The sequence below is a fragment of the Squalius cephalus genome, assembly GCF_949319135.1.
Source record: "Squalius cephalus genome assembly, chromosome: 10".
Lineage (NCBI taxonomy): Eukaryota > Metazoa > Chordata > Actinopteri > Cypriniformes > Leuciscidae > Squalius > Squalius cephalus.
Window position 1 is genome coordinate 33130457 of NC_137131.1, and position 24695 is coordinate 33155151.

Consider the following 24695-nt stretch of genomic DNA (forward strand, 5'->3'; position numbering starts at 1 on the left):
CATTTATTCTTTTCAGCCGATGGACCTCCAGATATTAGATTGAATATCAAATTTGTTCAAGATACATCCAAATATTGGTACAAACCAGAAATCTCCAGGGAACAAGGTGAGAGATTTAATATCAGTTTTCACATACTGTTTTCTCTGAATCTGTGTAGAGTGGAGCCAAACCCTTCTGTCACAGGAATGTCAAAACACAGGTGGGCAACTCTGGCTCTCGAGATCCATTTCTCTGCAGAGCTTATGCTGCCTTCACATGCTATTGGATATTTCGTAAATACGAGTTTCCTAGTCGGAAACGGGACATGAACGCCCTCTCAAGTGGTATTTACTACTGGGAAACTCTGAGATAATTTTGATGCCCGAGTTTGCTGCTGTGACTGGTATATCTTTATTATGTGCTTTGCATGGTCGTTATATCCATCAGGCACATTTAATTAAGTATAATATTTAAATACTCCTAGTGTTTGATTTAAGCCTATTGATAATTGTTTTGGGAGATTTTTCATTTTGATTGATATTTACAACAACAACAACAACAAAAAAACATTATCACAGTGCAGCATTCCACTTATCAACATTTATTTACATGTATTAGATACTGTATGTGTTTTTCTTTTTCTTTCTTTTGGTCTAACATCTGGTTTATGGTGTTAAAATAACATTTCCCCAAGACACAGGCAAGTATGAATCTGGCAACCTCCATGATTCCCAATTCTTTCAAACAACAAAGCATTTGAACGCGACAAACATTTATCAGGATTGAAGGTAAACTCTGCAGGAAAGTGGATCTCGAAGACTAGAAATGCCCAGCCCTGTCAAAGCCCCATTTTGGTCATTACAGAAGATTTTCTGTTTACTGTGTTTTGCCTTTATAAGGAAGTATAACTGACTGGTGACACATTTTCTCATTTGTATGTTTCAGCCATTTGTATTCTTAAAGATCGTGAACCAGGAGCATTTGTCATTCGAGACAGTAACTCGTTCAGAGGAGCATATGGTTTGGCCATGAAAGTAGCCTCTCCCCCTCCAATGATGCAGCAGAACAAGAAAGGTAAAATAACTCTGTGTGTCATCATTTCAGTCATTACTGAACAGACCTTCCTCCTCATTTATCTTTTGTTCTTACCTTGAAGTTGGAGACATCACAAATGAGTTGGTACGACACTTCTTGATTGAAACCAGTGCCAAGGGCGTGAGACTTAAGGGTTGTCCAAACGAACCATACTTCGGTAATAATGAATTCCGACAGACGCTTGTATTTCTGTCTGCTGTCTATTGCACTGACTTAAATTGGTACCCTTTGAATACTATGTCTGTAGTCTTCCACCCATCAGCTTGTTTGTGTACTGTAACTTGTCTTTTGTGTGTGTATGTGTGTCTTTACAGGGTGTCTGTCTGCTCTAGTATATCAACATGCCATCACACCTTTGGCTCTTCCATGCAAGCTTATGATTCCTACAAGAGGTGAGAATGCCATTGTCACCCCATTTCTGCAGCCTATGTAACTGACCTCTTCTCAGTGGATGGTGGTTTTGTTTGTGTTCTCTAAACACTGGCTGTTTTTTTCTCTCAGTGTCAATTTGCATTTCATCAAATCAGTCTTTGGTTTTTGAGTCTTTGTCTCTTACTTACTTTTATTTGTGAACAGATCCAAATGAAGAGGCCTTGGAGTTAGCAACACCAACTTGTTCAACCATGGATTTATTAAAGCAGGGAGCAGGTGAGTCTCTCTCTTTCTGTTTCTGTTTCACTTCCTTTATTGCATTCTATATATCTTATTTTTCTCCTAATTTCTTGTCAATTTCCTACCACTTCAGGACCTCCTAAACCTACTGAAGATTATTATGGTAAATATGGCACATCATATCCTAGGTTTGCATGCTAATTTTATATTAACTACTGGCTATGAACATCATCTACATGTAAGATAATTTAGTGATTCTGACAGGTCAATTTAGCTCAAAGGAATTATTAATTAATTTATAGGGAATTCGAAAGAATCTCTTATTACAACCGAGCAAATGACTCGTTCACGGTTCATTTGAACCGGCTGTAACTATCAACTCTGCAACGGATATAAATATCCAAACTATAGTGAAACACTATAGTTAGCAAGGTAACTTAGATCAGCAGTTTAAGACATTAAATTCGTAAGCACATAACACAAGTAACACTTTTCTTTAAAATACAAACAAGACTTTATTGATTATTCTAACACATAAAACTAATATCTAACACAAACACACGCACGCACACATTCATACGAGTTGCAGAAAGAAAGAGAGAGTGAGGAAAGAGTGAGTTTTAAGAGTGAGATGATGAAATCCCAAGTTTCTATATGCACTTATAAGACATAACCTGAATGAAACATCAATCATTAGTTTAACCCTTCTATCGTTTCTTAGGTGGGTTATTAAATCTGTATTAAATACACCAGTTCAGCTTAAGAGTCTGGAGGCAGTACTTGCATATCTTTGCTTTTGGGGATTCCCTTTGTCGGTGTAAAAGGGGTTTCCCGAGTTCGTTCGTTGGCTGGTGTCCTCGTGCTGGGATAGATGTCTGGGGTGGCCAATCACATGGTGTGCTGGCGGATGGATGGAAAGTCTTTGTTTGAAGCTGGCTTTGCAGTCGAATCGTGGACTGAAACTTTGTCGCAAAACTTAACTTAGAACCGAGACTCACAACGGAAAAGAAAACTAAGAAAAGAAAGAAAATTGAGACGAGAGTATATTTGGATGGCTGGAATCAAGCTGTTAACCCATGTTCTTCTGATCTTAATTTGGGTTCTTTCGTTTCTGCTCGTCTACATGGTTACTTATCTGTCTGGTCTCTTCTCCCTTCGCGCACTTTTTCTAACCTTGTTGTTCTTCTTTGTTTCGAACCCCTCTTGTTAAAATGCTCGTTCCGAAAGGGTTCAGCAACATAAAAGGAAACAAAGGCAAAGAGCAGTTTAAAACATTTATTAAGACTAATAAATGACTGCACCAACTCTCGTCTCTCAATTTCTCTCTCTCCATAGGTAAACACACATTTACTCTACACTAGAAATCAACATAGACATAACGAACACCAACAAATAGAACAAAATAGTAGCACAGTACAAAGAACACAGCTTGAGTGGATCAGCGGCTAGGCATCACAACGCGCACGAAGTTCATCGTTGCGTGTCTCACCCTCCTTCACACTCCACTTATATGCTCAGCACGAGCCATCAGAGCAACGGGCCACAGGTGCGCAAGGGTGGAGCCTACACTCAGAAAGAAACCCCAATTAGAAAACAAAACAAACACCCACACAAAAAAACACAGGCAACACCCCTAAGGCAGAGGCCGTAACAACTTCTCCCCCTAAAGGAAGAATCAGATTTTTCTTTTTTCTTTTCTTTCCTTCCTTCCTAACAAAACTTTGTTCTGGTCTAAGATTTTAAACTCAAATGTTTGTCCAGCCTCCTGGATGAGTTCTGACCAATTAAACACTGGCTTAATTTAGGAGGTGGCGTTCTTTTCACTTCTGATCGTAAATCATGCTTATCTGTGACCCCCTTATTCTCCAGCACTAGCAGAGAGAAAAGAGGCCACAGTTTAGACATTATTACTATTATAAGAATACAAAACATTTTACACAGATTTCAATCAAGCCATCTTTTGAATTAAGAACATACGATCGTACAGATAGGAAGCAAGACACACTTTCATTCAAACATCTAATAGTTATAATAAATCATGATTTAGATATGGGATCTAAGCATATTAGACACACACATAAGTGGTAGACACAATATAGAATTATGTAGTTGCATGATGTTTGATTATAAGTCCATCGAGAATTGTTCTGGGAGGATTTTATGTATTTTTGTAGTTAAAGTCTCAGTCTCTTTGGTTTTAAGAGATTTCAACCTTGGGGTCATTGAGAGTTCCTTAAGAAGAAGGCGGTCTGTTTTGTATCTGTCGTGGGGGACCAGCAACTTCTGCTGTTATCTTGATCGGGCACCGAGCTTTTGCGATCTCTGAACCAATCAGTCTTTCCCAAACAATCTAACATTGACAACGTTCTTCCTTTAGTTTGGCCATAAAAAGTTCCTAGTGTAGCCTGGCTGGAGCCTGGATGGGTGATTTGGGGTCTGGAATGTTGAGTTCTGTGTGGAATTATGTTTGAACAAATCACCTGGAAGATTAATTTGTGTTTGATTTCGCCCTCAAATCCTACATACAGTACTTTCACCATATGCACCTGAAACCGGTCCTGAAATAAGGTGATAGCAGCTGACTTGACTGTCAAACCACCACAGCCATCTGAATTGATTTTGTATTTAAAACACAAACAGAATGTTAATATCAATTTAATTATTTATTTATTTATTTATTTATTTATTTATTTTTAAAGGTTAATATCAAAAGTAGCAGTCCGAAACTGGTGTGGCCATAAGCCACTTTAAGTACTACAGTGCATCTTATCCTCATGGACTGCACTAGATTTGTCAGTTTTTGCTGTGAGATGTTACCACACTCTTACACCAAGGAACTTGCAAGTTCTCAAACACCTCTGGGGGGACATATGGTTACACATGGTTTGACACTTGTTTTCCGAGTTTATATTTAGTATATTCTACCCAGAGGTGTAAAGTCCAGGGGCCCGTTCTTCGTACGTCGCTAACTCTGTTAGCTGGATTTGATTGTTGGCGATTTGGCACGATCTTGGATTGTTTGGTTCTTCGAAGCTCATCCTGGACTTGCTGTAATAGCAACAGGTGCGCAAGCTTAAACCTGCTCGAGAGCAGGCTTATTTCATGTTAACAGGATTAGATCCCGGCTTTATAAGCGGAGGTGATATGGGAAGTCCAGCGCAGCGCGATAGTGCACTTTCTGAGATATATATTTTTTCTTGTGACTCGTGAGATTGTCGTTTACATTATTAATTTGTTGGAAACGCACATTTATTTTCGACTTGTCGGAGTTGGGCTTTAACTACAGCACAAACTGTTTGCATTGACCTAAGATTATTTGCGAGTGGCTCTTTCCTTTACACTATTGGAGATGCGGAGAACTTGATGGATAGTGCTGTCTGTCGTGTCATTCGGAGTTTACCTGGCGCTTTTAGGTTTAAAAAACAGTTTTTAAAGCAGGTTTTTTTTTTTTTTTTGGCTATCATAATTTTTTATGAAGATCATGCAATCATGACCATGCCGATTACAGTATATGTCACTCAGGCTTCACTAACGTGATTGGTACCATAGACTATAGGCTAGACCATAGACTGCCATCAAGGCCTCAATGAAGGGGATTATGTGAACAGAAAGGGGGTTCACAATGTAAATGTGCAGCCCAGTTACTATTGTGATTCTTAATATTCCAGATTAGTAATATTATATCAAATAAAAAAAAGGCAGTTGACTAAAATCTTCCCTATCACAAATGTGAAAGCAAAATGCCCAGGATCTGTGCATGACTTAAGCATTTTCAGAGATTCACATTTATGCACATTATTTGAAAGTGGTAAGAATTACACAATTAAATATCAAGCTCACTGTATTACATACACTTATGCTGATCCTAACAGAACTGCATTTTTTCATAGGTGATTATGACATGTTCCTGCCTGCAGACAGGTGTTTTATGACCCCATTCCCTGACCCAAACCAGTTACAATGCAGCTCTTGCCAGAACAAGGGCACACAATGAAATGAACTTTGGCTAACTAAAGGGAAGATGTCAGTGTCTGAAAAGTCTGAGGGTTGCACACCTGACAGGGCCTGTGACATTGTTGCATGTGCCATATTACACAACATTGCCAAAAAAAAAAAAAAAAAAAACACTTTTCATTAAATGACAATAAAATAAAAGACAAATATGCTTAGTTCCTTGAGTTTTATTAGGGCCCAAGCCCTGAAAGGGCGAAGGCCCTATTGTTTTCGGTAGGATTATTAGGGCCCAAGCCCTGAAAGGGCGAAGGCCCTATTGTTTTCGGTAGGATTATTAGGGCCCAAGCCCTGAAAGGGCGAAGGCCCTATTGTTTTCGTAAGGATTTTTTTTTTTTTTTTTCATTATTTTTTTTTTTTGCCTTTTTGCCACTTTTGGGGCCCTTAACATGCTCAAAAACTCTTGAAATTTTGCACACACGTCAGAACCTGCGGCCATCAGGGCCGGACTGAAGCTGGTACCCGGGCGTGGCAGGGGGGCTCGACAGCGCCCCCTGGAATGGGGTCCGAAAACTTGGTCCATATATCAAACACGCTTGCATTTAATAATATGAAACTCAGTACACATATAGATCTCATCGGGCCGAACAACTTTCGTGCTCTAAGTTTTATAAAAGCCCAACAGGAAGTCGGTTATTATACGTTGTTTGGAAAACGCATACAATGGAATGTGAAATAATACTCCTAGGGAATTCATCCGATCGCCACCAAACTCGGTGTGAAGGAAGTCAAGACACTGAGGATGAATTTTTGCGAACGGATTTTTGATGTCTCGAACGGTTTGGCCGTGATGAGGAAACAAATTTATGGCGAATAATGGGACACAGGAAGTGTGTTATAACTTCTGCATACATTAACTGATCTTGATGAAACTTCCGCAGTGTGTTCGTTGTAAGAGGCCGATCACATGGATGTGACTATTCAAAGTCAAAGTTATAGCGCCACCAACTGGCAGCAGGAAGTTTGTCACTTTCAAAATGCTTTGAAATCACTCTCTTATTTTTACCCGATTTGCTTCAAACTTTATGTGTATAATGTAGACACACGGCAGATGTAGACCTGTGGAAGGATTATTGATATCTTAGATACTGTTGCCGTGGCAACGCATCAAACTTTAATATTCTTTTCGGATGCTTTTGAGACTCTTCACATGCTTGAAATTGGATGAAACTCGACAGACACATTACATTTATTATCCAGTAGACATGTGCAAAGTTTCAGAAACGGGTGTGGTGGAATGGCTCAGTAGCGCCACCTTTAGTCAACAATGGGGGCTTAGTTTTTCCTAGAATCACAAATCTTGGTATGTGTATTGTTCTCATCAAGCCGGACAACTTTCTAATTTACAGTTATTAGCTCAGACCAACAGGAAGTCAGATATTTCGGTTTGAATGTGGATTTTCTGGAGAATTTTCTCTCTCTCTCTGTGTGTCTGTGTGTGAGGAGGGGGGGGGGGATTTGTCTATTCCATTTAATCTTTGTTTTTCAAGGTTTCAGGGGCTTTTGGGGCCCTTAACGTGCTCAAAAATTCTTGAAACTTTGCACACAGGTCAGAACCTACGGCCATCAGGGCCGGACTGAAGCTGGTACCTGGGCGTGGCAGGGGGGCTCGACAGCGCCCCCTTGAACGGGGTCTGAAAACTTGGTCCATATATCAAACACGCTTGCATGAATTAATATGAAACTCGATACACATATAGATCTCATCGGGCCGAACAACTTCCGCACTCTAAGTTATTAGCTCCACCCAACAGGAAGTCGGCTATTATGGGTTGTTTGAAAAACGCATGCTGTGGAATTTGATGTACTCCTCCTAGAGAATTCATTCAATCACCTCCAAACTCGGTCAGCATGAAGTCAAGACATTGAGGATGCTAAATTGCGGACAGATTTTTGATATCTCGAACGGTTTGGCCGTGGCGAGGACACGAATTTATGGCGAGAAAAGAGAAACACGAAGTGGTATAACTTCTGCACACATTAACTGATCTTGATGAAACTTCAGCAGTGTGTTCGTGGTAAGAGACTGATCAGATGGATGTAACTATTGTGAGTTAAAGTTATAGCGCCACCAACTGGCAGCAGGAAGTGTGCCACTTTCAACATGCTTTTGAAAAAAGTGGGGGGGTTAGTTTTACCAACAGTTACAAAAATCAGAATATATATTGGTCTCACCGAGCCGGACAACTTTCCAATTTACAGTTATTAGCTCAGAGCAAAAGGAAGTCAGATATTTTGGTTTGAATGTGGATTTTTTGGATATTTCAGACTCTGAGTTTTTAGCTACTCTTCCTAACTTGTTTATTTTATTCACACCAAACTTTTTCAAAATGATGAAAATACATTAAAGATGCTAAATTGTGAACGGATATTAAACATCTCAAACGGTTTTGCTATAGTGAGGGACTAAAGTAATGTACAAAAAGGAAATACTAAAAGCCTCATCTTCTAAAAATGTATTTAAAAACCATTTATTTCTATATAAAAGTATACAAATATCACAACTTGACAAATTGTATTTTATTCTTTTTTTTTTTTCAATTTAATAATTATTTATAAGTTTAAAAATAGTAATTGTACTATTTAGTCCCATAAAAGTCAAGTCATACATAGGGCTATACTGCCCTCTTGTGTTCAAAATCAGGTAGGCCTATTTTATCTACATAAAAATATACTAGGTTTGTGACGGTGAGAATATTTTACCACCGGTTAATCGACGTGTGACACCGCTGGGGGCTTTTGAATCGCCAACTTAAAAACGAAAGTAAAATATGCTCGTCCGCACTGACATTGATAGTGGTTGAGCGAGCGTTTCAAATGAATTCCTATGGAAGTAGGAATTAACGTAAAAACGTTCACTCTGTTCTGCTCGTTCCTCGCCGTGGATGCGCACCGTTATGAATGCCCGTGCAGCCATGAGCATTTTAGTTTCATTTTAAAATTAGCGCCTTTCGGGGGGTGGATTGCTTGAAATTATTTTACAAAAGCACAATGTTGTGTTTTATTGCGACTGTACACAAATATAAGTTAACACTTTGCAGTTTGAATGTCGTCCTGTATAATGACGGAGTATGTTTTTATGTGTCCACTGTTCAATCACGCCCACGCCACACACACACACGGTTTACTATCTTTGTAGGGACTCTCCATAGACTTAATGGTTTTTATACTGTACAAACTGTATATTCTATCTCCATACACTAACCCTACCCCTAAACCTACCTATCACAGAAAACTTTCTGCATTTTTACATTTCCAAAAAAACTCATTCTGTATGATTTATAAGCTTGTTTAACCATGGGGACCTCTATTTAGCTTCCCACTGTGATACGAGTCCCCATGAGTCTGTATGCATTCAGGTTCAAGTCCCCACCGGGATAGAAAAACATGAACACACACACACACACACACACACACACACACACACACACACACACACACACACACACACACACACATTCCAGCATTGCAATCTTGACACACACACACACAAACATTCCAGCATTGCAATCTTGACATCACAGCCTGTTCATTATAGTCTTAATAAAATATAATAATAAAATAGTCAACCTAGCATACAGTATAAAAATTACACTGCTCTAAATAGTCAGTAGTACAATTTGTACATTCAGAGTAAGCAACCGCTCCACTGTGATGTTTCCAAGCACATTTTTGTGCGTGTGAAGAGGATGATTTTTTCCATCGATATGGAACACGAGTGAAGAACAAAGCCTATAATAAAGAATAGTTTAGCATCCAAATACATCGCAAATGTTGAAACATTTTGATTCTAATGAGAGGGTTACATGAGACCAACACTGCTTACTTTCATTTTTATTTTAACATTAAATTGAAAAGATTTGTTGTGGCATATTTTGAGTGTATCATAAAATTAGAATAAGGTAAGTCAAGTAATATTTTCTGTCTTTATATATATATATATATATATATATATATATATATATATATATATATATAAATATAGCTGCGAGCAGCGATGAAGGGCCAAAGCCGGCGGACCGCCACCCCGGTGCCTTTAGGTAACTAAAGGCACCGGGGTTGCGGTGCCACGGGCTTGGGCCCGTAATCGCTGCTCGCAGCTATATTTTATTATTATTAGGGCCCAAGCCCTGAAAGGGCGCAGAGCCCTATTGTTTTCGTTAGGATTATTATTATTAGGGCCCAAGCCCTGAAAGGGCGAAGGCCCTATTGTTTCCGGTAGGATTTTTTTTTTTTTTTTTTTAGGGCCCAAGCCCTGAAAGGGCGAAGGCCCTATTGTTTCCGGTAGGATTATTTATTATTATTAGGGCCCAAGCCCTGAAAGGGCGAAGAGCCCTATTGTTTTCGTAAGGATTATTAGGGCCCAAGCCCTGAAAGGGCGAAGGCCCTATTGTTTTCGTTAGGATTATTATTATTAGGGCCCAAGCCCTGAAAGGGCGAAGGCCCTATTGTTTTCGGTAGGATTATTAGGGCCCAAGCCCTGAAAGGGCGAAGGCCCTATTGTTTCCGGTAGGATTATTAGGGCCCAAGCCCTGAAAGGGCGAAGGCCCTATTGTTTTCATAAGGATTATTCTTTATTATTAGGGCCCAAGCCCTGAAAGGGCGAAGGCCCTATTGTTTCCGGTAGGATTATTTTATTATTAGGGCCCAAGCCCTGAAGGGGCGAAGGCCCTATTGTTTTCGTTAGGATTATTAGGGCCCAAGCCCTGAAAGGGCGAAGGCCCTATTGTTTCCGGTAGGATTATTATTATTATTATTATTATTATTATTTTGTCAACCTTTCGGGCACTTTTGGGGCCCTTAACATGCTCGAAAACTCTTGAAATTTTGCACACACGTCAGAACCCGCGGCCATCAGGGCCGGACTGAAGCTGGTACCCGGGCGTGGCAGGGGGGCTCGACAGCGCCCCCTGGAACGTGATCCAAACACATGTCCATAAATCAAACACGCTTGCATGTAATAATATGAAACTCGGTACACATATAGATCTCATCGGGCCGAACAACTTTCGTGCTCTAAGTTTTACGCCAGCCAAACAGGAAGTTGGCTATTTAGCGTTGTTTGGAAACGCATGCTGTGGAATTTAATGTACTCCTCCTAGGGAATTCATCGATTCGCCTCCAAACTCGGTGTGCATGAAGTCAAGACATTGAGGATGCTAAATTGCGGACGGATTTTTGATATCTCGAACGGTTTGGCCGTGGCGAGGAAACAAATTTATGGCGAAAAAATGAAACAGGAAGTGTGTTATAACTTCTGCATACATTAACTGATCTTGATGAAACTTCAGCAGTGTGTTCGTTGTAAGAGGCCGATCACATGGATGTGACTATTGTGAGTCAAAGTTATAGCGCCACCAACAGGCAGCAGGAAGTACATCACTTTCAAAATGCTTTGAAATCAGTGTCTTATTTTTACCCGATTTGCTTCAAACTTTATGTGTACAATGTAGACACACGGCAGATGTAAACCTGTGAAAGGATTATTGATATCTTAGATACTGTTGCCGTGGCAACACATCAAACTTTAATATTCTTTTTTGATGCTTTTGAGACTCTTAACATACTTGAAATTGCATGAAACTCAACAGACACATCACATTTATTAGCCCGTAGACATGTGCAAAGTTTCAGAAACGGGCGTGGTGGAATGGCTCAGTAGCGCCACCTTTAGTCAAAAATGGGGGCTTAGTTTTTCCTAGAATCACAAAACTTGGTATGTGTATTGTTCTCATCAAGACGGACAACTTTCTAATTTACATGAACCATCTCCGACCAACAGGAAGAGAGATATTTTGGTTTGAATGTGGATTTTCTGAAGAATTTTCTCTCCCTCTCTCTGTGTCTGTGTGTGTGTGAGGGGAGGGGGGGATTTGACTATTGCTTTTATATTGTTAATCAAGGTTTCAGGGGCTTTTGGGGTCCTTAACGTGCTCAAAAACTCTTGAAACTTTGCACACAGGTCAGAACCCACGGCCATCAGGGCCGGGCTGAAGCTGGTACCCGGGCGTGGCTGGGGGGCTCAACAGCGCCCCCTTGAACGGGGTTCTAAAACTTGATCCATATATCAAACACGCTCGCATGAATTAATATGAAACTCGGTACACATATAGATCTCATCGGGCCGAACAACTTTACCCCGGTCAAGTTTTACGCCAGCCCAACAGGAAGTCGGCTATTATGGGTTGTTTGGAAAACGCTTGCTGTGGAATGTGAAATACTCCTCCTAGAAAATTCACCGTGTCCCCTTCAAACTCGGTGTGCATGTAGTCAAGACATTGAGGATGCTAAATTGCGGACGGATTTTTGATATCTCGAACGGTTTGGCTGTGGCGAGGAATCGAATTTATGGCGAGAAAAGAGAAACACGGAAGTGGAATAACTTCTGCATACATTAACTGATCTTGATGAAACTTCAGCAGTGTGTTCGTGGTAAGAGGCCGATCAGATGGATGTAGCTATTGTGAGTCAAAGTTATAGCGCCACCAACTGGCAGCAGGAAGTGTGTCACTTTCAACATGCTTTTGACAAAAGTGGGGGGGTTAGTTTTAACTACAGTAAAGAAAAAACAGTTTGTATATTGTTCTCATCAAGCCGGACAACTTTCTAATTTACATTCAATAGCTCTGGCCATCAGGAAGTCAGATATTTTGGTCTGAATGTGAATTTTTTTGCAAAATCAGCCTCTGAATTTTTAGCCACTCCTCTTAAACTATTTATTTTATTCGTACCAAACTTTTTCAACATGATGAAACTACATTAAATATGCTAAATTGTGAATGGATAATAAATATCTCAAACGGTTTTGCTATGGCGAGGGATTAAAGTAATGTCCAAAAAGGAAACACTAAAAATCTTCTAAAAATGTAATTATATACCATTTATTTCTATATAAAAGAATACAAATATCACAACTAAACCCATTTTATTCTGTTTTTGCAATTCAAGAAGAATGAAAAAGTTAAAACAGGCTATTTAGTGCTATTTGGTTCAACAAAAAAGCAAACATAGGGCTATACTGCCCTCTTGTGTCCAAAAGGACATCAAAATAGTATATAAAACTTTTTACCAGGTAGGCCAATATTGTATTTAAATATACATTTATTAGGTATGTGTCTGAGGATATTTTCCCACCGGTTAATCGACGTGTGACACGAGTGGGTGCTTTTAAATCGCTAATATAATAGTGAAAGAAAAATAATGATAATGTTGCACACACAAATCACACACATGTGGGAAAGAATGATGCTTTTAAACAACACTAAACCGCCATTAGGTGTCGCCAGGCATCCATCTTAATAAGCGAGTCATTGATTCATTCGTTCAAACGATTCGTTCGAATGAGTCGATCATGATTAAGACAGATGTTTATGGATTGATCATTCAATCTTTGAGTCAACCGATTCGTTAAAAATGCTGAATCGTTCAGTTATGAGAAAACATGTGATGCGTGATGGTTCTGCCGTGATCTTTGTTTAACTATTTTCGCTGCTGAAACAGAACAAAAACAGTCAACATTGCATCTAAAATGTAAGTGACTTAATTGTAACTATTTATTAACCTGTTGTATGAAATCTAGGGGTGGGAGAAAAAAATTATTCTTAGATGCATCGCGATGCGGACGTGGACGATTCTGAATCGATTCACAAATGTCAAAAAATCGATTCTCTAAAAAAATATTTTTCTAATAACGTAATATTGACGGAAGGCAAAAGGCGGAACTCTAAGCGGACGTGCGTGCAGTCTGTGGCGCGCACATAACAGAGAAGTTTCTTCTGCTCACCAAGGCTGCATTTATTTGATTAAAAATACAAACAAAAACAGTAATATTGTAAAATATTATTCTAATTTAAAACAGCTGCTTTCTATTTTAATATATTTTAAACTGTTATTTATTCCTGTGATCAAAGCTGAGTTTTCAGCATCATTACTCCAGTCGTCACTGTCACATGATCCTTCAGAAATTATTCTAATATGATGATTGATACTCAAGAAACATTCATTATTATTTTAAATGTCGAAAACAGTTGTGTACAGTCTTTGATGAATAGAAAGTTCAAAAGAACAGCATTTATCTGAAATCTAAAGCTTTTGTAACGTTAAACACTACCGCTCAAAAGTTTTGGGTTAGTAATAATTAAAATTTTATTTTTTGGGGAAATAAATAAAATAAATCAGTACTTTTATTTATGAAGGATGAGTTAAACTGATCAACAGTTACAGTAAAGACATTTATAATGTTAAAAATATATATATATTTGAAATATATGCTGTTCTTTTGAACTTTACATTCATCAAAGCATTTTGAAAAAAAAAAAATCTGTACACAACTGTTTTCAACATTGAAAATAATAATGAATATTTATTGAGCATCAATCATCATATTAGTATGATTTCTGAAGGATCATGTGACACTGAAGACTGGAGTAATGATGCTGAAAACTCAACTTTGATCACAGAAATGAATTACTATGTAAAATATTTAAAAATTGAAAACAGCTGTTTTAAATTGGAATAATATTTCACAATATTACTGTTTTTGTTTGTATTTTTAATCAATAAATGCAGCCTTGGTGAGCAGAAGAGACTTCTCCTAAAAACATTAAAAATCTTACTGACCCCAAACTTTTGAACAATAATATATATATATATATATATATATATATATATATATAAATATAGCTGCGAGCAGCGATGGAGGGCCAAAGCCGGCGGTACCGCCACCCCGGTGCCTTTAGGTAACTAAAGGCACCGGGGTTGCGGTGCCACCGGCTTGGGCCCGTAATCGCTGCTCGCAGCTATATTTATTATTATTATTATTATTATTAGGGCCCGAGCACCGATGGTGTGAGGACCCTCTTGGAATTGCTCTGTTTATTATTATTATTATTATTCTTCTCCGCATTGAATTGCATTTTTGAGGGCCTAAACATGCGCGAAAACTCACGAAACTTTGCACACGCGTCAGAACTGGCGAAAATTTACATCTGATATAGGTTTCAGAATTGGACGGGGCAAAATGGCTCGATAGCGCCACCTATAAAAGTTCAACGGAGTGCGCCTCCTGCAACGTTCCACGTACGTGCACGAAATTCGGTACATACGTGTAATGACCTAATACCTACAAAAAAGTCTCTTGGAGCATAGCCCTAAACACAACAGGAAGTCAGCCATTTTGAACTTCCTCTCAGATTTTTGTGCAGTTTTTGCCATTTTCAGGCCTCGTACTTTAACGAACTCCTCCTACAGTTTTAATCTGATCATCTTCAAATTTGGTGAGTGTAATCTTAAGGCCTTTGCGACGTTAAATTGCGAAGATCTTGAGTTTTCGTCGAAGGGCGGGTCCTCGGCGGCCTTACAAATTTCGATGTTTCGCCATGAAACAGGAAGTTGCTGTAACTCAGGCATGGAATGTCCAATCTCCCCCAAACTTCACACGTTTGATAAGAGTTCTGTCCTGAACACATGGCCATGCTCATATTCAGTTATAGTCATAGCGCCACCTGCTGGCAACAGGAAGTGACATGTTTAACACTGTTATGGACTCCTAATAACATATAAAAAAGTGCCAGCAAGTGCGAAACATGCTAACAACATACTAGAAGCATGCTAAAACATGCTAGCAAACTCTTAGCTAAGTGCTAAAGCATGCTATTATTGCAATTAAATAGGAATTTGCTGTAACTCAGGCATGGAATGTCCAATCTGCCCCAAACTTCACACTTTTGATAAGCGTTCTGTCCTGAACACATCTACATGATAATATTCAGTTATAGTAATAGCGCCACCTACTGGCAACAGGAAGTGTCATGTTTAACACGTTGATGCCATTCTAGCAACATGTTAAAAATGCCATTGAGGTCTAAACATGCTAGAAACATGTTAAAACATGCTAGCAATACTTAGCTAAGTGCTAAAGCATGCTAATTCAATGAAACAGGATGTTGTTGTTACTCAAGAAGGCAATGTCCAATATGCGCCAAACTTCACACTTTTAATAAACGTTCTGTCCTGAACACATGACCATGCTCATATTCAGTTACAGTCATAGTGCCACCTGCTGGCAACAGGAAGTGACATGTTAAACACTGTTGTGGACATATAAAAACATATAAAAAAAGTGCCAGCAAGTGCTAAACATGCTAACAACATACTAGAAACATGCTAAAACATGCTAGCAAACACTTAGCTAAGTGCTAAAGCATGCTATTGCTGCAATTAAATAGGAATTTGCTGTAACACAGGCATGGAATGTCCAATCTGCCCCAAACTTCACACGTTTGATAAGAGTCATGGCCTGAACACATCTACATGAGAATATTCAGTTATAGTAATAGCGCCACCTGCTGTCAACAGGAAGTGACATGTTTAACACTGTTGTGGTCTCCTAATAACATATATAAAAGAGCCAGCAAGTGCTAAACAGGTTAGCAACATACTAGAAACATGCTAGCAAACACTTAGCTAAGTGATAAAGCATGCTATTACTGCAATTAAATAGGAATTTGCTGTAACTCAGGCATGGAACGTCCAATCTGCCCCAAACTTCACATGTTTGATAAGAATCATGGCCTGAACGCATGCCTATGCTCAAATTCAGTTATAGTAATAGCGCCACCTACTGGCAACAGGAAGTGACATGTTTAACACGTTGATGCCGTTCTAGCAACATGTTAAAAATGCCATTGAGTTCTAAACATGCTAGAAACATATTAAAACATGCTAGCAATACTTAGCTAAGTGCTAAAGCATGCTAATTCAATGAAACAGGACTTTGTTGTTACTCAAGAAGGCAATGTACAATCTACCCCAAACGTCACACGTTTGATAAGAGTTATCTCTTGAACACATGTCCATGCTCATATTTAGTTATAGTCATAGCGCCACCTGCTGGCAACAGGAAGTGACGTTTAACACTGTTCTTGACTCCTAATAACATATAAAAAAATGCCAGTAGGTGCTAAACATCCTACCAACATACTAGAGACATGCTAAAACATAATAGCAAACACTTAGCTAAGTGCTAAAGAATGATATTACTGCAATTAAATATGAATTTGCTGTAACTCAGGCATGGAATGTCCAATCTGCCCCAAACTTCACACTTTTGATAAGCGTTCTGTCCTGAACACATGACCATGCTTATATTCAGTTACAGTCATAGCGCCACCTGCTGGCAACAGGAAGTGACATGTTTAACACTGTTGTGGACTCCTAATAACATATAAAAAAGTGCCAGCAAGTGTTAAACATGCTAACAACATACTAGAAACATGCTAAAACATGCTAGCAAACTCTTAGCCAAGTGCTAAAGCATGCTATTATTGCAATTAAATAGGAATTTGCTGTAACTCAGGCATGGAATGTCCAATCTGCCCCAAACTTCACACTTTTGATAAGAGTCATGGCCTGAACACATCTACATGAGAATGTTCAGTTATAGTAATAGCGCCACCAACTGGCAACAGGAAGTGACATGTTTAACACGTTGATGCCGTTCTAGCAACATGTTAAAACATGCTAACAATGCTTAGCTAAGTTCTAAAGAATGCTAATTCAATGAAACATGACTTTGTTGTTACTCAAGAAGGCAATGTCCAATTTGCACCAAACTTCACATGTTTGATAAGAGTTCTGTCCTGAACACACATCCATGCTCATATTCAGTTATAGTCATAACGCCACCTACTGGCAACAGAAACTGACATGGTTAACACAGTAATGCAGTACTAACCACATAATTATTGTGTACTAAGCATGCTAGAAACAGACTGAACATGCTAGCAACACTTAGCTGAGTCATGAAGCATGCTATTATCACCATTATACAAAACATTTTGTAACTGACTTTGACATACTCTTACTATATATACCTCCTTAAATGTACATTTCCCAACCATGCTCTGCCTTCCTAAAGCCACAGAGTGTTGATGGCACGGGTGCGAGGGCCCTTTCATCGCTGCTTGCAGCTTTAATTAGGGCCCGAGCACCGATGGTGTGAGGACCCTCTTGGAATTGCTCTGTTTATTATTATTATTATTATTCTTCTCCGCATTTAATTGCATTTTTGAGGGCCTAAACATGCTCGAAAACTCACAAAACTTTGCACACGCGTCAGAACTGGCGAAAATTTACATCTGATATAGGTTTCAGAATTGGACGGGGCAAAATGGCTCGATAGCGCCACCTATAAAAGTTCAACGGAGTGCGCCTCCCGCAACGTTCCACGTACGTGCACGAAATTCGGTACATACATGTAATGACCTAATACCTACAAAAAAGTCTCTTGGAGCATAGCCCTAAACACAACAGGAAGTCAGCCATTTTGAACTTCCTCTCAGATTTTTGTGCAGTTTTTGCCATTTTCAGGCCTCGTACTTTAACGAACTCCTCCTACAGTTTTAATCTGATCATCTTCAAATTTGGTGAGTGTAATCTTAAGGCCTTTGCGACGTTAAATTGCGAAGATCTTGAGTTTTCGTCGAAGGGCGGGTCCTCGGCGGCCTGACAAATTTCGATGTTTCGCCATGAAACAGGAAGTTGCTGTAACTCAGGCATGGAATGTCCAATCTGCCCCAAACTTCACACGTTTGATAAGAGTTCTGTCCTGAACACATGACCATGCTCATATTCAGTTATAGTCATAGCGCCACCTGCTGGCAACAGGAAGTGACATGTTTAACACTGTTATGGACTCCTAATAACATATAAAAAAGTGCCAGCAAGTGCTAAACATGCTAACAACATACTAGAAGCATGCTAAAACATGCTAGCAAACTCTTAGCTAAATGCTAAAGCATGCTATTATTGCAATTAAATAGGAATTTGCTGTAACTCAGGCATGGAATGTCCAATCTGCCCCAAACTTCACACTTTTGATAAGCGTTCTGTCCTGAACACATCTACATGAGAATATTCAGTTATAGAAATAGCGCCACCTACTGGTAACAGGAAGTGTCATGTTTAACACGTTGATGCCATTCTAGCAACATGTTAAAAATGCCATTGACTTCTAAACATGCTAGAAACATGTTAAAACATGCTAGCAATACTTAGCTAAGTGCTAAAGCATGCTAATTCAATGAAACAGGATGTTGTTGTTACGCAAGAAGGCAATGTCCATTCTGCACCAAACTTCACACTTTTAATAAACGTTCTGTCCTGAACACATGACCATGCTCATATTCAGTTACAGTCATAGTGCCACCTGCTGGCAACAGGAAGTGACATGTTAAACACTGTTGTGGACATATAAAAACATATAAAAAAAGTGCCATCAAGTGTTAAACATGCTAACAACATACTAGAACCATGCTAAAACATGCTAGCAAACACTTAGCTAAGTGCTAAAGCATGCTATTGCTGCAATTAAATAGGAATTTGCTGTAACACAGGCATGGAATGTCCAATCTGCCCCAAACTTCACACGTTTGATAAGAGTCATGGCCTGAACACATCTACATGAGAATATTCAGTTATAGTAATAGCGCCACCTGCTGTCAACAGGAAGTGACATGTTTAACACTGTTGTGGTCTCCTAATAACATATAAAAAAGAGCCAGCAAGTGCTAAACAGGTTAGCAACATACTAGAAACATGCTAGCAAACACTCAGCTAAGTGCTAAAGCATGCTATTACTGCAATTAAATATGAATTTGCTGTAACTCAGGCATGGAATGTCCAATCTGCCCCAAACTTCACACGTTTGATAAGAATCATGGCCTGAACACACGTCTATGCTCAAATTCAGTTATAGTAATAGCGCCACCTACTGGCAACAGGAAGTGACATGTTTAACACGTTGATGCCGTTCTAGCAACATGTTAAAAATGCCATTGAGTTCTAAACATGCTAGAAACATATTAAAACATGCTAGCAATACTTAGCTAAGTGTTAAAGCATGCTAATTCAATGAAACAGGACTTTGTTGTTACTCAAGAAGGCAATGTACAATCTACCCCAAACTTCACACGTTTGATAAGAGTTATCTCTTGAACACATGTCCATGCTCATATTTAGTTATAGTCATAGCGCCACCTGCTGGCAACAGGAAGTGACGTTTAACACTGTTCTTGACTCCTAATAACATATAAAAAAATGCCAGTAGGTGCTAAACATCCTACCAACATACTAGAGACATGTTAAAACATACTAGCAAACACTTAGCTAAGTGCTAAAGAATGATATTACTGCAATTAAATATGAATTTGCTGTAACTCAGGCATGGAATGTCCAATCTGCGTCAAACTTCACACTTTTGATAAGCGTTCTGTCCTGAACACATGACCATGCTTATATTCAGTTACAGTCATAGCGCCACCTGCTGGCAACAGGAAGTGACATGTTAACACTGTTATGGACTCCTAATAACATATAAAAAAGTGCCAGCAAGTGTTAAACATGCTAACAACATACTAGAAACATGCTAAAACATGCTAGCAAACTCTTAGCTAAGTGCTAAAGCATGCTATTATTGCAATTAAATAGGAATTTGCTGTAACTCAGGCATGGAATGTCCAATCTGCCCCAAACTTCACACTTTTGATAAGAGTCATGGCCTGAACACATCTGCATGAGAATGTTCAGTTCTAGTAATAGCGCCACCTACTGGCAACAGGAAGTGACATGTTTAACACGTTGATGCCGTTCTAGCAACATGTTAAAAATGCCATTGAGTTCTAAACATGCTAGAAACATGTTAAAACATGCTAACAATGCTTAGCTAAGTGCTAAAGAATGCTAATTCAATGAAACATGACTTTGTTGTTACTCAAGAAGGCAATGTCCAATTTGCACCAAACTTCACACGTTTGATAAGAGTTCTGTCCTGAACACACATCCATGCTCATATTCAGTTATAGTCATAACGCCACCTACTGGCAACAGAAACTGACATGGTTAACACAGTAATGCAGTACTAACCACATAATTATTGTGTACTGAGCATGCTAGAAACAGACTAAACATGCTAGCAACACTTAGCTGAGTCATGAAGCATGCTATTATCACCATTATACAAAACATTTTGTAACTGACTTTGACATACTCTTACTATATATACCTCCTTAAATGTACATTTCCCAACCATGCTCTGTCTTCCTAAAACCACCGAGTGTTGATGGCACGGGTGCGAGGGCCCTTTCATCGCTGCTTGCAGCTTTAATTATTATTATTATTATTATTGTTGTTCAAGGGTTCGGGGGCTTTTGGGGCCTTTAACGTGCTCAAAAACTCATGAAATTTTGCACACAGGTCAGAACCCGCGGCCATCAGGGCCGGGCTGAAGCTGGTACCCGGGCGTGGCAGGGGGCCTCGACAGCGCCCCCTGGAACGGGATCCAAACACTTGTCCATAAATCAGACACGCTTGCATGTAATAATATGAAACTCAGTACACATATAGACCTCATCGGGCCGAACAACTTTCGTGCTCTAAGTTTTACGCCAGACCAACACGAAGTCAGCTATTATGGGTTGTTTGGAAACGCATGCTGTGGAATTTGATGCACTCCTCCTAGGAACTTCATTAATTCGCCTCCAAACTCGGTCGGCATGAAGTCAAGACATTGAGGATGCTAAATTGCGGACGGATTTTTGATATCTCGAACAGTTTGGCCGTGGCAAGGAAACGAATTTATGGCGAATAATTCAAACAGGAAGTGTGTTATAACTTCTGCATACATTAACTGATCTTGATGAAACTTCAGCAGTGTGTTAGTTGTAAGAGGCCGATCACATGGATGTGACATTTGTGAGTCAAAGTTATAGCGCCACCAACTGGCAACAGGAAGTGTGTCACTTTCAAAATGCTTTGAAATCACCCTCTTATTTTTACCCGATTTGCTTAAAACTTTATGTGTATAATGTAAACAAACGGCAGATGTAGACCTGTGAAAGGATTATTGATATCTTAGATACTGTTGCCGTGGCAATGCATTAAACTTTAATATTCTTTTCGGATGCTTTTGAGACTCTTCACATGCTTGAAAATGCATGAAACTCGACAGACACATCACATTTATTATCCAGTAGACATGTGAAAAGTTTCAGAAACGGGCGTGGTGAAATGGCTCAGTAGCGCCACCTTTAGTCAAAAATGGGGGCTTAGTTTTTCCTAGAATCACTAAACTTGGTAGGTGTATTGTTCTCATCAAGCCGGACAACTTTCTAATTTACAGTCATAACCTCAGACCACCAGGAAGTCAGATATTTTGGTTTGAATGTGGATTTTCTGGAGAATTTTCTCTCTCTCTCTGTCTGTCTGTGTCTGTGTGTGTGTGTGTGTGGGGGGGGGGGGTTGTATATTCCATTTAATCTTTGTTTTTCAAGGTTTCAGGGGCTTTTGGGGCCCTTAACTTGCTCGAAAACTCTTGAAACTTTGCACACAGGTCAGAACCCACGGTCATCAGGGACGGGCTGAATCTGGTAGCCGGGCGTGGCAGGGGGGCTCGACAGCGCCCCCTTGAACGGGGTTCTAAAACTTGGTCCATATATCAAACACGCTTGCATGAATTAATTTGAAACTCGGTACACATATAGATCTCATCGGGCCGAACAACTTTCGTGCTCTAAGTTTTACGCCAGCCCAACAGGAAGTCGGCTATTTAGGGTTGTTTGGAAACGCTTGCTGTGGAATTTAATGTACTCCTCCTAGGAAATACATCGATTCGCCTCCAAACTCGGTCAGCGTGAAGTCAAGGCATTGAGGATGCTAAATTGTGGACGGATCTTTGATATCTTGAACGGTTTGGCCGTGGCGAGGAAATGAATTTATGGCGAGAAAAGAGAGACACGAAGTGTTATAACTTCTGCATACATTAACTGATCTTGATGAAACTTCAGCAGGGTGTTTGTGATAAGAGGCCGATCAGATGGATGTAACTATTGTGAGTCAAAGTTATAGCGCCACCAACTGGCAGCAGGAAGTGTGTCACTTTCAACATGCTTTTGACAAAAGTGGGGGGGTTAGTTTTACCAACAGTTACAAACATGAGTATATATATTGGTCTCACCGAGCCGGACAACTTTCTAATTAACAGTCATTAGCTCAGAGCAAAAGAAAGTCAGATATTTTGGTTTGAATGTGGATTTTTTGGATATTTCAGACTCTGAGTTTTTAGCTACTCTTCCAAACTGGCTTATTTTATTCACACCAAACTTTTTCAAAATGATGAAAATACATTAAAGATGCTAAATTGTGAACGGATATTAAACATCTCAAATGTTTTTGCTATAGTGAGGGACTGAAGTAATGTACAAAAATTAAACACTAAAAGCCTCATCTTCTAAAAATGTAATTATACACCATTTATTTCTATAAAAGTATACAAATATCACAACCAAAATCATTTTATTCTTTTTTTTTTTAATTTAATAATTATTTATAAGTTTAAAAATAGTAATTGTACTATTTAGTCTCATAAAAGTCAAGTCATACATAGGGCTATACTGCCCTCTTGTGTTCAAAATAAGGTAGGCCTATTCTGCCGTGCAAAGGCAAAAGACCGTAACTTCGTTTTTGGTCGAAAATGAGTTATTTATATTTTTGGCACATTCAAGACCTTCTTTATCATGTGGATAAGTATCTTGAATCAATTCCGTTTTTTTTTTCGAGAAAATAATGATTTGTCTTAACAGTAACTTCCAAAAGCCCATGAGAAACCAAGGCAGAACACCGTAACATCAGTTACCGCTCTTTGGCTTTGTTTTGGAACGCTCAAATTACGAGTTACGGTGCTCTGCCTTTGTTTAGCCGCGCGTCAATATGAAGTTACTGTGCCGGTGTTCAATCAAATAATGCTACCTACCAGATTGTACGGTTATCTGCCTTTGTTTTAATGTCCATTAAAATTTAAATTACGGTGTAGCCTGTGTACTTTGTACAGCTGCCATCAGTCGCTCTAACTTCTGATGTTCTCAGAGCGGTCAGAACATTTAGTATGGTCTGCTCCATCGACAAACGTGCGATATCGATCGCGAAGGATTATGCAGAGTTGACAGAAAAACGTTACACATTGCCGTATCAGATGAATACAACCAAGAATTAAAGCTTGGCAAACTAGCTGGCAGAGTGCCAAAACTTCGCCTTCAGCCCCGCCCTAAACGCGGTCGATCGAGTCAACGCTGGACTAATAGGTATTTTGTCATGTCAAATGTATTAATAATGCCATCAGAATGCAACCAAAGCACAGGATAGCAATAAGTAGATGGCTATAAATAATTGTAAATCATACAAAATAAATGCCATGATCACTAGATTTTATACAGGTGTTACTATAATGATTTTGTTAATGGTGATCAGCAACTAAATATTGATAATGTGGAAGTTACTGCCTTTTGCCTTGGCATGACTTCTCACTTTTTGCTGACAATACAAAGGCAGAGTACAGTAACTTTAAAATAGTGGTCAAAAGTCAAGTTTGAGCTCAAGATTTTTTTATGTATATAATTTCCATTACTAAAACATCTATTTGCCAGATTTCCAGTGTCCTACCTATAATTAATTTGGCGGGACAACAAAAAATCTTTAAAGTCATTTTTCTCAGTTCCACACTCTAGCGACTTAAGGTCTTTTGCCTTTGTAGGGCAGTATTGTATTTACATAAAAATATACTAGGTATGTGACGGTGAGAATATTTTACCACCAGTTAATCGACGTGTGACACCGCTGGGGGCTTTTGAATCGCAAACTTAAAAACGAAAGTAAAATATTTTCGTCCGCACTGACATTGATAGTGGTTGATAATAATAATAATAATTTGTTACATTTATATAGCGCTTTTTCTGAGACCTCAAAGCGCTTTACATAGATGGGGGGAATCTCCTCAACCACCACCAATGTGCAGCATCCACTTGGATGATGCGACGGCAGCCATATTGCGCCAGAACACCCACCACACACCAGCTTACTGGTGGAGAGGAGACAGTGATGAAGCCAATCAGTATATCAGTACATGGGGATGATTAGGAGGCCATGATGGATAGAGGCCAAGGGGCAA

General features: G+C 39.2%; 1 protein-coding gene across 7 annotated transcripts in view; it reads left to right on the plus strand.

The window, feature by feature from the left end:
* tns1a (tensin 1a) overlaps window positions 1–24695 on the plus strand; it is a 237479-nt gene that overhangs the window by 166179 nt on the left and 46605 nt on the right. For all 7 annotated transcript variants that reach the window (XM_079883334.1, XM_079883332.1, XM_079883333.1 and 4 more), the window contains 6 exons: window positions 17–106; window positions 926–1054; window positions 1137–1232; window positions 1390–1467; window positions 1652–1723; window positions 1821–1850. In XM_079883334.1, coding sequence (XP_079739460.1) covers window positions 17–106; window positions 926–1054; window positions 1137–1232; window positions 1390–1467; window positions 1652–1723; window positions 1821–1850 — 495 coding nt within the window. The remainder of the gene's footprint in view (window positions 1–16; window positions 107–925; window positions 1055–1136; window positions 1233–1389; window positions 1468–1651; window positions 1724–1820; window positions 1851–24695) is intronic.